This window comes from Haliaeetus leucocephalus, unplaced genomic scaffold (genome assembly GCF_000737465.1).
Source record: "Haliaeetus leucocephalus isolate CR32 unplaced genomic scaffold, Haliaeetus_leucocephalus-4.0 Scaffold484, whole genome shotgun sequence".
NCBI classification, from domain to species: domain Eukaryota; kingdom Metazoa; phylum Chordata; class Aves; order Accipitriformes; family Accipitridae; genus Haliaeetus; species Haliaeetus leucocephalus.
Window position 1 is genome coordinate 8,573,792 of NW_010972920.1, and position 14,608 is coordinate 8,588,399.

The window sequence follows — 14,608 nt, forward strand, 5'->3', positions numbered from 1 at the left end:
TGGGGAGAATGGAGGGAAACAGCTGTTCAGTGAGCAGCAGAACTATTGAGTCTTGGTTTCTGAAGGAAAAGCCTTCGAAACCTTTATCCCTAACCATTGTAGATGGGGAAAAATTACCCATGTTGCCGCTGTGCAGCTCCTGCTGAATGAAATGCAGAGATGAGCTCTGCCAGCCGTTCCCTCTGCGGCTGCTCCAATTAACATCCTTCCCTCTCTCTCTTCAACTCTTGTCAGAAAATAATTATTTCAAAGGCTTCTGTTCCACTGTGAAACTTGGCTGAAATTAGCTGATGGATTCAAAAATGGTGATGAGGAGGGTAAACAGGCAGCATGATCATACAGTCCTCATTTCCATAGGAAATGAGGCCAGAAACATTTATATCTAGGTCAGTGGGATGAAGTCACATTCTCTACCTTTCTTCTCCCCACCCCACCAGGCTCCAACTCGCAGCTCTCCTTCAGCATCGCATCCGGGGACAGCGCGGGACAGTTTGGCATCGACAACAGCGGGGTGCTGAGCATCAGGCAGCCTTTGGACCGGGAAAGCCAATCCTTCTACAGCCTCGTCGTGCAAGTCCACGACATGGCCCCTCTCCCAGCCTCCAGGTATACAAGCACAGCCCAAGTTTCAATTATTCTGCTGGATGTGAATGACAGCCCTCCAAGTTTTATCTCCCCGAAGCTGACCTATGTCCCGGAAAACACACCGATAGATACGATTGTGTTCAAAGCACAGGCGACCGATCCCGACAGTGGTCCGAACAGCTACATCGAATACAGTCTGCTCCGGCCTCTGGGAAACAAATTCAGCATTGGCACTATTGACGGTGAAGTGAGGCTCACCGGGGAGCTCGACAGAGAAGCCATGTCCAACTACACCTTGACTGTAGTAGCCACGGACAAGGGCCAGCCATCCCTTTCTTCATCTACTGATGTGGTGGTTATAGTCCTGGACATTAATGACAATAACCCGCTTTTTGCCCAAAAGCTTTATAAAGTAGAGGTGGGGGAAAATACTTTGACAGGGACGGATTTAATCCAGGTGTTTGCTACGGATGGAGATGAAGGTACAAACGGGCAGGTGCGCTATGCCATCGTGAGTGGAGATGCCAATAATGAGTTTCGGATCGATTCTGTGACGGGGGTGATAACAGTTGCCAAGCCTTTGGACAGAGAGAAAAAGCCCTCCTATACACTGACTGTTCAGTCGGCCGACCGCGGGAGCAGCCCACGGACCGATACTACAACTGTCAGTATTATTCTGAAGGATGTCAATGATTATATTCCCACATTTGAACTTTCTCCATACTCTGTGAACGTCCCTGAGAACTTAGAGACGCTCCCAAAAGTTATTCTTCAGGTGAGTACATTCAGCAAATAAATACATATCTCCTACAATTATTAGCATGCCTCAATATATGGTATTAATGTACAGTGTCTTTCCTCCAAAATTAAAAAGATGCAAGACAATTGAAAAATTGCCCCTTGGCTTTAATCTAACGTGCAGTGGTTGTTGGCTTGTTTTCCTTTTTGTTTATTTGGGTGGGAGGATTATTTGCTTGTTTTTTACCAAAAGTTTATATTCTGCTTTGGAGTTTTGTCTGTGTTTTCCCTACCTATCTTCCTGCCTACACTGGGACTTTAGCAGTTTGCTCTATCTCTCATCTCAATCTCAACTTTCATGCAACAAATCTCTCAATCTGATCATTGCCTACATGGGATGAGGCTCTGTGCCTAACACTGAAAGAGCACTAAACGGATTCAGCCAGCAGGACATGCATTGCCTGCTTTGATACAGAGCTTGGCCTATACCAGATCATCTGTGGTTTTCACTGAGCCCCAGCACAGTCTTCACTGTATTTATGCTTGAGAAAAATAAGTAATCAACTATTTAATATTTTCAAATTATGCTTTTAAATCCATCACCACTGTCTTAAGTCGTTTTTACAATTACAGCTAATTTACAGTAGTCCTTAAAGCATTTGGATTAATTCATTCTGTAAATTTAGGTTATTGTCATAGAGAATATTTCCTCCACCCCAATACAATTTTATAGACCCTGCACGCATCAGTTCTTGATATATCTTCCCACTTGTTTGCATTGCTTTTTTAGGTTGTAGCAAGGGACGATGATCAAGGCCTAAACAGCAAGCTTACTTATGTGCTGGTGGCTGGAAATGAAGAAGGAGCCTTTACTCTCTCGGCCAGTGGAGAGCTGCGCTTGGTGCAGAGCCTGGACCGGGAGTCAAAGGAGCAGTACGTACTACTGATCACAGCTGCTGATTCAGGTAAAGCAAACGGGCAGTCTCTTCTGGTGAAATCTCATTGTCTCTTGAAAACATTGCGTTCTGGATAGAAAAGAAATTTTTTCATGATGGTCTGAAACTTTAGTGGGTGGAGATTGGTACCCAAGGTTCAGTTTAGATCTCTGTGCGTGGACCTGGGCTTACCTGTTGTCGAAAGGAGTTCAGTTTCTGGAAGTCAGGATTTTTTTTATCTTTATGTCTAGTTGTCTGATATTAGTAGGACTCACTACAGATTTAGGTAGGTTGATTTTTGCCCTGCAGTAGTAAGTGGTCCTACCTGGATCATAAGAGCCTTATGCATGGCAATAAAAACCCAATATAAATGGTAATAAAACCCAATATAATGTTGTCATCAGAAATGTGCAGCCAGGTCAAATCAATGGCCAGAAATCAGCTATGGACTACTCAATCCTACTGAAATCTTACCCCTGAAAAGTAAAGAAAATTTACATTTCAACATTTTAATTTTCTGCTTTGCTCAGCATCCAGTCATACGTATGCTCCAGAATCCCAAATGTATTCCAAGTTCCCTCAGTTTAAAGCAGGACATGAACTCTTGTTATGAAGATTAATTACACTTGAGGTGTCTGAGCACAAAAGTATGGTTTCAGATTTTGATATGAATATTAGTAACAAAGACATCCTGCATCATATTCTGGACTGATCTGCGGTCCCCCACGGTCTGATGGATTTAATTTACTGCAGAACTTGTTCTTACTTTCTAATAATAAAAATAGAAGCAAACCCAACTTGTTGACATGTGGGTATGATTTCGTTTTCTGCCATATTGTGTTCAGTATCTTGTGTCAGTGACAATATCTATGGCTTATATTTTCCTATTGCAGCAGTGCTCAGGTATTTCACAGTCTGAGCACAGCTGAGGCTGAGAAACACAATTTTAGGACTTGACGTATTATTTGTCTTATACTTTGGCTAGAGATACTGTATGCTTTGTATTTTTCACACTGGCTTTCCGTTACTCTGTAGCCGCAAAGCGCTCACTTGTGAGTTGAACTTGCTTGGGCTCGAACGTCCTTATGTTCCTTCAGAAGCTGAGGCTGAATATATGAGGGAAAGCAGATCCTTGATGTCTGTTTACTCTCCCAGTCCAAGTTGGCAGGAGTCAATTAGGCCTGTACAGAACTTACTAGCTCTACATACAAAATGCCCAAAGGCTGAACTGATAAGGGGTGTCACACAGCCAACAATTATTGTCCTTCTTGGAAAAAGGAGAGGAGCAAGAAGTCAGCTGTACCCCACACCTAACACCATGTGTCAGCCGAAAGTCTGACAAGAGCACAATCTTCTCCTAGACTTGGGTTCCTAAAAAATATGAAATCCAGGAGATTTACCCAACCATACCAAATGAAAATATTTATTTGTGTTGGGAGATGTTAGAGTTTCAGATAATCCAGGGGAGACTTTAATACATGAAGTGTGTATGGGGCCTTTGCCGTAAGTGGCTGACAAGTACAGCAGTATGTTTTATTAGTTACTGTGTATAAACATGTAGGTATTATGCTGATTAAACACTGTTTGAAGCTGTTTCGTTTTTTAATTTGCTATGTTCTTATAAAGCTAACTCACAAGTTATTATTCCCTTCTATCAGCGTTAAAAGGTACTAACAAAAGTGTTCAGAAGCAGATGTTCAGTAGTAACTTTAAGCTAAGTTTAACTGTTCTACTGTGTTTAAGTTTACAATCTGACTAATCCACGGTTAGTGTGATTTGGTATAGTTTTCAACCAGCCTGGTGAATAATCTTAGATAACATCTTCTGATTAGACTGAAGACTTGCTCTAAATTAATGTCGTCAAAGAATACATTTAAAACTATGTTAGTCATGATTTATCCAAACTAAAACATCACAGGAAAGTATCCAGCTTCAGTAGAAGTCAATGCCAGAACTTCCCTTGATTTCATGGAAGCGAGATGTGGACCGTAGTCATAATTGATACTTTAAGTACTTTAAATATATTACATACTTAAGAAATTCTAGGGGATCCCTGTTATGCTTGAATTAGTCATAGTAAGTCCAAGCAGTCTAGATGGTAAAGAACACTCTGGCATATAATTCATTGGAGACCTCTTAAAAAGCCATGTTTGTCATAATAATGTGGAACAAATGGACCAAGTTACGGACTCTGGCATTTCTGTTGAGCTGCATCTCAAATTTTATATTGCTATAAATTACATTATCTTACATAGAATGCACATGTACTTCTGTAGACATTTGGCAGATAAGTTAGAAAAATATGTGAGCAAGCCTTTCTAAAAGAGTAGCAATTTACCAGAAGAAGAATGTATTTTTAAATAATAAAACATTTTTTAAAATATACAAAACGTTACAAAAGCTATCAGTAAGGGTGTGTGATGGATATCCAGGTGGTAACACGCTGACCTTTGCTAGTAAGTGCCCGCTTCATTAAATGGGGTAGTTCCGGCTGTACTAGCAGAAAGATGGCAATGACACAATCTTGAAATGGGTAATAAAAGTGTTTTAAATATTATGTTCTTGAGGAGCTGCTAAATGTTTATAAAAGAAACTCTCACAGGCATGTCAAGCTCTTTGCCTAATGTAACTATTTCTTTAGAGTGTCTTTGTTTGTATTTGTTTGGTAATGCTTAGAAAGAATGATTTCGCATAGAGACAATTCAACCAGAAACACACAAGCAAAACAGGTAGTGCTTGTCTGTAGGAAAGCAGTGCCTGCCAAAATGTTGAAGAAAGCAGACTTGTCTGAAATTATCCACATCCATATTATCTTTGAAAATAAATCAAGGGGAAGGTATTATACTTTGCACTTTGAATTTGGCTTTTATTAGCTGCAATAAACAGTCTTTCGGATTGTCTTTAGCAGCCCAAGCAACAGTCTTGCTATATATGGTGCATCTATTTAGGGGTTTTTTACAGATAAAAATCATGGTAGACATCCAGATGCAGTTAATGCTGGAAATGTCTGGGTAGCACATCAAGGGCAAAATTCTGTCTGTCCAACCCACTTCCCATTTTTCTTAGGATCTGCATCTCAATTTCTATAGGCTACACTGAGTGGTTTAAAACATTAAAAGACGATATCCTGCTCCTATAGAAGTCTATGCCAACTCTTCCCTTTCTTTCAAGGGAGCAGACACGACACATGCTTAGAAGCACCTTTAGACATGAGAACTGATGGATTCCCAGCTTGGTTTTGGTTGTCTTCCTGGTCTCCCTATACATAATCAAGGATTTCTTACTTTTCTTATGTTTATCATCACTTCCTCAACTGGTGACGGTGGTTTGTACAGTGTTACCCTAGCCTGTGTATGAGGAAGCTGATGGAAGAAGAAGGATTTTTAGTTTTTTGTTATTTTTATCTAGAGGTGTCAGTCCAATGTACTTGAAAACAATCCATGGCCTCAGAAGGTGCAGCTGCTTTGGTGATAGCTGTTATTTCATCCTCAGCACCTTATGGGTTTTATAGCACGTATTGGCAGCACGTACACGGAGTCTGTTTGCAGCAGGTGAAGGATTAGGATGTTGCAAAGCAGCAGCCCGCATACGTGAAGCCTTGAGCTGGTAGGGCTGCATGGGATGCTGGCTCAGAAATCTCTGTCCTTCGTCACGCCGTGCAGGCATGCTCTTCCAGACCCCAGATTTCAGTCCTTGGCACATGAGAAGAGTTGTTGAGTTATTAAGAGTTGAGCTGCTCATAAGCATGCTGGGCAGGTCAGACGGGGACCGCTGGTGGGACCACATGCACCAGTGATGGAAATTCGGGCAGTTGTTGAAAAAATGCTTTCCCAAGCAAAAGCTCCCCTCCGGCCCAGAGAAGTCAGTCATGATATATGCATCGTCCTGGCTCTGGCCCAACTATTCCTTGGCCTTGCCTGCTAATCCTCCTCAGGGTAGATCTTGGGTCAGCAGAGAGTCTTCCCTCTGCTCTGGGGCAGGGAAAAAACAGATAAAACATTTTCTGGCGCTTGGCTCAGTGATTTGTGGCCATGCAGCCTGCTTCATGCCCAGTTTCCAGAAGACAGTCTGCACAAAGGTTCTTGATTACAACCTTGTTTTATCATCACTCTTCCCTCGCTTCTGCACTTCCACCCTGCTCTAACTACTGCTGGGTCTCAGATACTAGACTGCCGCTCTAGGCGGTGGGGATTTACAAAGACACGCAAAGCGTCCGTCGCGAGGAACATGCAGCATCTTCCAGGGCTGTACACCTGTGGCTTTGGTCGAGAAATAAAACGTAATTCAACCCCAAAGTTCAGCCATCCCAATTTAGAGCCCCTCTTGCAGCGCAAGCTGTAAGAACAGAGTGCATGAATTATAAATATAATGACAGGAAAAATGATGGACTGTGGAATAACATGATAGTGTTTAGATTGCAGATGCTCCCCAAAAATGTCTGCTAGCATAAACGCCAAGAAACCTATGTGCAACTATTTGAATGTGACTTTACGGGTCTATTTCTACCACGTAAATCATTTGTTTTGCTTCACTATACCCTTCTTCATGGCAAAATGGTTGGGAAAAGACACTTTCTAAATTTTTTTTTCACCTCATCTGGTGGGGACGCAGCGTTGGGTAAACATTCACTTCTGGCACCGTGACAAGAACTGGTGCAGCCGCTTTTATCATCCCTGTCTTTAACTCTTTGAGCAATTTTCTGGAGCGAATGTTAGCATTCCAACAGTCCTCTTCCTTTTATTTATTGGTTGCAGGGATGTCAAATAGCACATCTGGAAACCTGCTAGCTACCCAGGACTACTGTTTAAATAAACTGCACCCCCCATCTCTTGATTTGGTCGGTCAGAATGGCGTATTGCCACACTAAAACCAAAATCAAAATGTGATGTTTCTAATTAGAAGCTATGTTTGTGTGGATTTTTTTAATTATTTTTTTTTAAATAATCTATTTACTGATTTAGATAAATAGTTTTGAAAGAAATGAATCAGTGGACTGATTATTATATTTAGTTAGCTGTTCTTTGTATACATCCCTGGCCTGTATGAAAAACAGCCATATGTTTTTTCTTTAGAAGATGTTGGCCCCCGACTTATGCGTTCTTTCCTTCAAGAATGCAGGAGGGCAACCAAGCAGAGAGGTTATATCCTCCTCAGGAATTCTCTTTCAAGACAGGCTTTTGGTTCCCTTCAATCCTAAAATCAAATGAAATCTGACAGTGTAGTTTTATTGTTTTTTTAACACATTTTAAGATATTTCCCGGTTTGCGGCGACAAGTAAATGATGGCTGTATTTTCTAGTAATGGTAAGAAAGAGTCTTGAGGGTTAACACTGTGTGAGATTTGTTTGACTGGGCTTAGACATTTATACCTATTCTGTTTTCTTAGCATACACTGTATTTCTACTTAACAGGCAGTCTACAGTGTGAAAAGATGTTGCCTGAAAAGAATGAGTTGTATTTTTAAAACAAATTCAGCTATTTTAAATCTTGTTGCTGTCAAAACAAACGAGCAACTCACAAGTTTCAGTTAGAAATGTCCTGTTTTCCATGCTTTCTGTGCTATGTCTAAATATACACATCGCTTCAGGCTTCGGTGAGCTAAATGAAGCTGACGTATGCTTACCTTGGTGCTTAGCAGTTTACATAATGATTGCTCTCTTCTACGGTCTTCTTTTATGCCATAGCGGTTTCAAAATGAATATTGGTTTCTGTCCCAGCTCCATTTATTTCCTTGCCCTTATGGAAGCTCTTCCGCTTGTCAGTGCTGTCTCCTTAAGTCTAGTTTTACTGGTTTACTATTTTACTAGTTTTATTATCTTTGCTCTTTTAATACTGGTACTAGAACTATCATTTTAGTAGTTTTGCATGATTTTTTAATTTGTAAATTACACAGTGGGAGAACTGAAATGGCGACAGACTCATCAGTGAGTTCATAGTGTTCATTTTGTCCTACCGTCATCTAAAATCAGGAGAGAAGAGAATTGAGAGTGGCTTTTTGTAGTTGTGGGAAGCTAATAGCAGGATCTTACCCTTTCACAGAGCCTAGAAACTGTTAGCATTTTTTAATTTTTCCCTAGAAGACGAAAGCTCAAAAAGCTATTTAGGAAGCAGGTTTACAGCAAAGTCAGTCCAATGTCCCCTAGAGAGTAATTGTCAAGGAAGAGAGCGTATCGATGTCTACACAATGTGACACGTTTACGCCCCAAAGGAGATGAGGGCTTTAGCCCATCCCTTCAGAGGACCGCCCCGCAAGATGCGCAATCCAGCCCCAGAATACTATTTGAGGGATTTAGTCTTCTATTTGGAGTTAAACCTTCATTATTAGATCACTATTTTCAAAATAGTTCAGCGAGAGCCTCTGGGCTAAATCCAAGCCTCTGTGTTCTCTGGGGTGCAGTTACGGGAGAGACGTATATTCAGGTTGGCAAAGGGCTCAGGCTGGCCAGTGCAAGCTGAAATGTCAGTGGAAAAAAATGAACGTTTTTCACTCAGGTTAAAATCGTGGACAGAACTTCAGTTTTGAAAGCAGCTCAATGGTGATGGTGGATTTTATTTGCACAAGGCAAGGGGTTAGAAATCCATGTTAAAGATGTTTGTTCTCTATAGTTCAGATGTACTTGTGGACTTTTCTAAAAGTCCTCAATTTAGGTGCATACCTCTCCATTCAAACATTTCTTGCGTGTGTAATTCCTTCTCTGCTCTCTGTTGGGATCATGGAGAATCCAGCGAGTAACTGACAGACTTACTTAGGATGGGATAAACTGCTTCTAGCTGAATTTTGTTGGGTGAGCTGTTCTCCATTTCACTGCATTCAACAAAAGAAAAAGAAGGGAAATTTTTCTAAATAGTGTAAGATTTTCTAATTTGCTCTTATTAATGTATATATAAAATCAACCAATTACTAAACTATAGCCTTTATAAGTATTATTCCTTAGAAACAGGTCTTCGTTTTAGTAGGCATGGTTAATGGTTGGACTCGATGATCTTGAAGGTCTTTTCCAACCTAAATGATTCTATGATTCTATGATTTTGCATTGACAGAGACAAAGGCAAGAAGGTTCATAAATCGGGGTGTTGGAAGAGAGCCAGCTGTGGCAGAACTGACGTGGGAGGGGGCATCAAGCACAGTGTGTGCATGTTTGTGCTTTGCAATATAAAAACCTGCAGTCTATCTGCACAAAAATATAGTAATGTTACTCAGGTCCAAGTGGAGTTGAGGAGAACTCCATAGGTTCTACCTCAGGAGGATGCAAATCCCATAATTGTTTTGTTGTTTTGGTTTTGTTTTTTTTTTTAAATAGACAAAGAGAATCCTAATGAGGATAATGTACTTCTCGTCTAGAGTCTAGGAAAGCATAAGATAAGATGTAGTAACACAGCCAAAAGTATCTCTCTACAGACATTCTTGGAATTATAGTTGAAAATATTGAATTTTATTAGATAACTAAATCTTTTGACTCTTTGCATCCCTCATAAGTAAAAGAAATCCAGACTGTTGGTAGAAACATCATTATTTATTAAGAATTTTTGGTTAGTCATAAATGTTGGTGCGAATTGTTGTTCTTTCTTTCAAGGAACATAATTTTATGCCACCTAAAAAGACTGAGTGTAGGTGATGGCCTTTCTTACTCTATCAGGTTACCTCATCACTAATGAGGTAAACAGGAATATCCAGTAATTCAGTGTTGTTTCTCATCATCCAGAGTTTCTTATTACAACCGTGTAAAAATAACAAAGGAAAAAAATAGAAATAAAGAGCTACAACTGCCAGCTTTGCCAGGGGTGCATGTGCCAAGTCAAAGTGGACTTCTGCTCTTTCTTAAAGGGTTAATCTAATAAAAAACAATTAGTGCCACCTTCAGTGCAGGATTACAGATTTATCTGATTAAAATTTTAAATATTCTCAGTCATAAATGATAAAAGTGTTGATCTATGGTAAGTTGAGATCAACTGTACTATGTACCGTACTGTATGGAAGACATAGTTCAAAGAAGTTCTTACCACTCTTTTTCAAGTAGCTTATCTGCTTGGTAAGGATATTTTTTTCTCCTTTATTTCCATCCACGTTGGGATGGAAATTTCCAGCACATAGTTGGGAAAAAGTAATTTCTTGCTTTGGTTGAAATACCATTGTTTTCTCAAGTTGTGTGATTATATCTTGCGTTAATTTCTTGAATGTCACCCCCATGTTCACAAAAGACTCATGGGCACTTACCGTAATATGTAGCAAATATGAATGGGATGCAGTCACTTTAGGGGCCTGCTCAAATTAGTGTGAAGTTCATTAAATGAGCCAGTTATTGTCCTGATCCTCAGTCTTATCTCACATGCGTGGTCTTAAGATCTACTGCTCCTCTCAGCCCTACCACTGCTGAAGTCCAGCTTTATTGAATGTGTATTGGCCCATCAGTTAGGCACTGTTACCTGTAAAGAGTTTCCTGAGAACATACAGAGAAGGAGTGATGAAAAAGTGAGAACCGAACATATGAAATATGCCAGAGCAATTCAGTTTTCATTGAATTTTGCCATGGTACAGAAAAACATTGTGCAGTATTGACCCAAGTGAATGCAAATATGATTGTCAGATCTTTAAGCTGTCTTCACTGTTGTCCTGGTTCCCCCTTTTTTTTTTTTTTGCTTTACTATTATTTCTTAACTTCTTGGTGCTAGTTTGAGGTGAAAAAAAGCATGTATATCACTTTGAAAAAGTTTCAGGTAGATTTATTTAAACTGGAAAACAAGCTACAATATAATGCGTAATATGTGGGATTTAGTAGATGATCGAAAATTTCAGGAAAGAAAGAATTGTCAGTTTGTAACTTTTCAGGCTGTTACACTTTCTCTCTTATCTCTTCATTCATCCATCTTGCTATGATTAGTTTGGAAGTTTTAAATTAAAATTAATTTAAAATTATTGTCCTTCTGCTTACATCACTTTTAAATGAAATTCTACTTCAAATATATTAATGAGTTTGCTGAATGTAATCTGTTTTGCAGAAGAATAAGATAACTAGAGTAGTTATTATGCTATGCAATTTCTCAGCCTTTGAGAAATAACTAAGATTTTTCTAGTCATGGTGATCTTAAACCATTTTTTAAATTAAACATTACACCTTATAAATTGAAAGCCTGCTAGCTCATTCTTCAAATACAAAGCTACAATTTCAGGAAACCTTAATTGCAAGGATAAAACAAGTAAGACATGCACATATGGCCTGAACGCTTATCCTGCTGGTTAATCTTCACTATTTATACAGGGTGTTTTTAAAGCATAATTCAAAATCATGCATTACAGGAATTTCGCTGTGGGATATTCAGGAGTCACAAGCAGTCAAAAACTGCCTTAGTCAGCAGTCCCTGCAGGAGCCAGCTTCTCTATTTTTTCTGTTTACAGCAGTAACTTATAACAAGGAGAAGTAATTTGGTGGTTTTAAGAAAATATTTTTTTAATGTCTCTGCCTTTCTTTTAAGCTGCAGTTCCACTTTCTTTAAATCTTTACTTTGGTCACCGGAGGCCTTGGTGGTGCACACGGTCATGCCTGCCCTCCTAGAACCACCTGCGGTGCGGGCACGGGGAGATGCACCCTTACAACCAGTCATTTGCCAGGTTTTGTTATGAGCATTATATTCAGCTGTGAAAAATTGTCCTTAAAGATTCATTTTTTTGAAACGTATTTGGAAGAAGGCAACTTCTTGCTCTGGAAATAAGTGCAGTTCTGGCTAAGAACGTGCAATACCTGTGTGTGCCTTTTCTGAGCACCATCTCCAATGACCTGTACCTTTGATGTTAATAGCTTACAAGTGTATATCAAGGGGTTTATGGCACATGGGGTTAATGCTTGTGCCTTTCGGGGAAGGAGAACGAAACCTGACAGCCACGAGTCGCTAACTGGCGTCTGCTTATGTCAGCAACCCTGTATCAGCTTACGCTGTGGGCGGTGGAGCAGGACGCTTTCAGCCTTTCCTTCGTACGTTTTGAAATTTGCTAAACAAAAGCAGCAATGGGGAAACTGGAGGAATGTATTATCTACCATTTTTTCAGATGTGTAAGCAATAAGTTTATGATGTGCGTGCGTATGTGTGGAACGAGATTGTTACCTGGAACACCTTGAAGTTGTGCTAAATAAATACTATACTTTTGCTTTATTGCATGTGGTTTTTTCTCAGTCTGTATCTGTGTTCCAGTACGTCCAGCTCTGTAATAGTGCAACAGCTTTTTTTTTCCTCTCAGAGTAAACAGCTGCAGGTAACTTGTTCTGATGAGCAGATCAGAGGAAAAGAACAGTGATAAGGAAATGTATATACACCAGAGGGCTTAAAACAGTCTCTGTATGTGCATACAAGTCCCACCCTTTCAACAGCATATTAAATCATTGCAATGCAATGTTGCCCCTGTTGTGAAACTGCAAAGATTAGTGAATTCAAAGGATGCAGTCAGTCAGGAATTTTGGTGGGAAACTATTCAAATTTAAAAATCATGTGGATAAAACCAGATGAGAGAGCCTGTCTTGCATTACTGTTTGGGACAAGGATTTCTTTTGCACTGTCAAAACATGTGTGAGTATGTGTGTTTATGCACGTGCATCAGCCTAAGTGTGGCTGGACGTGTCATTGCTTGAACAAGGTTGGACTCTTGTCTAGTGAATTTTTTTTACTTTCGATAGCTTATGTTCCCAAATTTAGGTCTGTTTGCTCCCAGCTTCTTTAGGCTGGTACATGAGGGAGGATATTGAGGTTTCTATTATCTGATGCAGTACAGGAAAATCTTTTTTTTTCTTGTCAGATAATCCTTGCACAAGTACAGATCTATCCCAACAGTTCCCTTGTTTTCTGAAGTACAAGTTCTGTTAAATCAGCTTTGGGATCACCTACTACTTCATACCTAACTATGAGAAAAACTCAAGATCTGAAACACTCAGAAGTTTGTAAAATCTGGGTTCCTGTATGGTCTCATTCACCAGTCACCCTCTGAGCTGAATGAGAGCAGGGCTAGCTTCTAAGCTTTTTATTTATTCTGTGTATTAACTACTTATTTCAGCTTTTGTCTCAAAACATACCAAGTTCACCAGTTTTTCAAGAGTTAGTGTGGAAGCCTGTAGTGAAAAATTGAGTAAGAGGAAAACAAAACACAATCAACATATCCAACCAGGATGAGTATTTTTGATGCAGTCTTGTAAAAAGAACTACTTATTTTCTCATTTCGCATACACACTTTGTTTTGCGTTCCTGGTAAATAACTTTAATCTCAAGTCATCCACGTTTCAAGTCAAGCTTCGCGTGCACTAGAAATCCAAAGCATAATGTAAGCTAGTTGCATTTTAACTTATTCTAGCTCCATATTTATTTTAAAACTCACCAGTTGTGTGAGGCTCAGCACACTCTGTCTGCATTTAAATGCATTTAGAAAGATTGGATGCTTTATTGTGAGAAAGGCCTTGTTTACTTGAGTGAAAAAGTTAATGCTCTGTAATAACACATACAACTTCTAGTCCTGGGACTCATTCACTGAGTGTTTGACTGGAGAAGTGAAATCCGCTTTGTTGCAAAGCAACACATTTCAGTGAAGCAAAAATTCCATTTCTGTTAAATCGCTTTCCAATTTTCAGGATAATGATGTGTTTAATTTACCACAAAACATGGTAAACTGCCTGCAGTATGAGTTTTGATTAGTCATTTAGATTCATTTTATTTAAGTTTAATCCCTTTTTTTCATTTTAGTGAAATGTATCTGTAGGGTTTTTTTGCTTAAGTTTGTTGTTAGTTTTCTAGCACTTAATTTTGGCATTTTAATGCTGGCAAAGACTTTGAGTTCCTGGTTTCTGAAAGGAATGATACTTTTACTATCTGCTGTGCTAACCATGGCACAGACAGGACCCAGAAGCCATTAAAGCTTCAAACAATATGTGGATAACATGCTGAACACATTCTCCGATTTCTAATTTTTACTGTCAGCCATACGGTACCACACAGCCAAGATAATTTCCAATAGCATCATCTTTTCCTGAGCTTTCTTGACAAACGTAAATGGCTTTGCAAGTTTCCTTCAATTGTTTTCTTTTACTACTCCAGTCCACTAAGTACTCTGATCATTCCCCACTCGTCCTCGCGTCCAGCTATGGTGTGGAGAGCTGAACATGCACTGGAACAGATGGTGCCACGTGTTTGGGGATTACAGGGAGCCGACACAGCTTGCCATACCCATTCCCCAGGACAAGGGTGGATGAAGATAGCAGGTGGCATTCCCTTCTTCTAAGGCTGCATGGGTAGGCCAAGGCGAAAGTGAAAGCGGTCTTTAGGTTCATCCCTTGTGGATGACGTCGTGGCTCGTAAGCATTAGCGCAAATTAGGGGA

The 14,608-nt window shown here is 39.8% G+C and overlaps 1 protein-coding gene across 1 annotated transcript in view; it reads left to right on the forward strand.

The window, feature by feature from the left end:
- The window catches only part of FAT4 (FAT atypical cadherin 4), a 148,240-nt gene that overhangs the window by 88,453 nt on the left and 45,179 nt on the right, over positions 1-14,608 (forward strand). The window contains exons 6-7 of the mRNA XM_010575616.1: positions 438-1,360; positions 2,114-2,288. Coding sequence (XP_010573918.1) covers positions 438-1,360; positions 2,114-2,288 — 1,098 coding nt within the window. The remainder of the gene's footprint in view (positions 1-437; positions 1,361-2,113; positions 2,289-14,608) is intronic.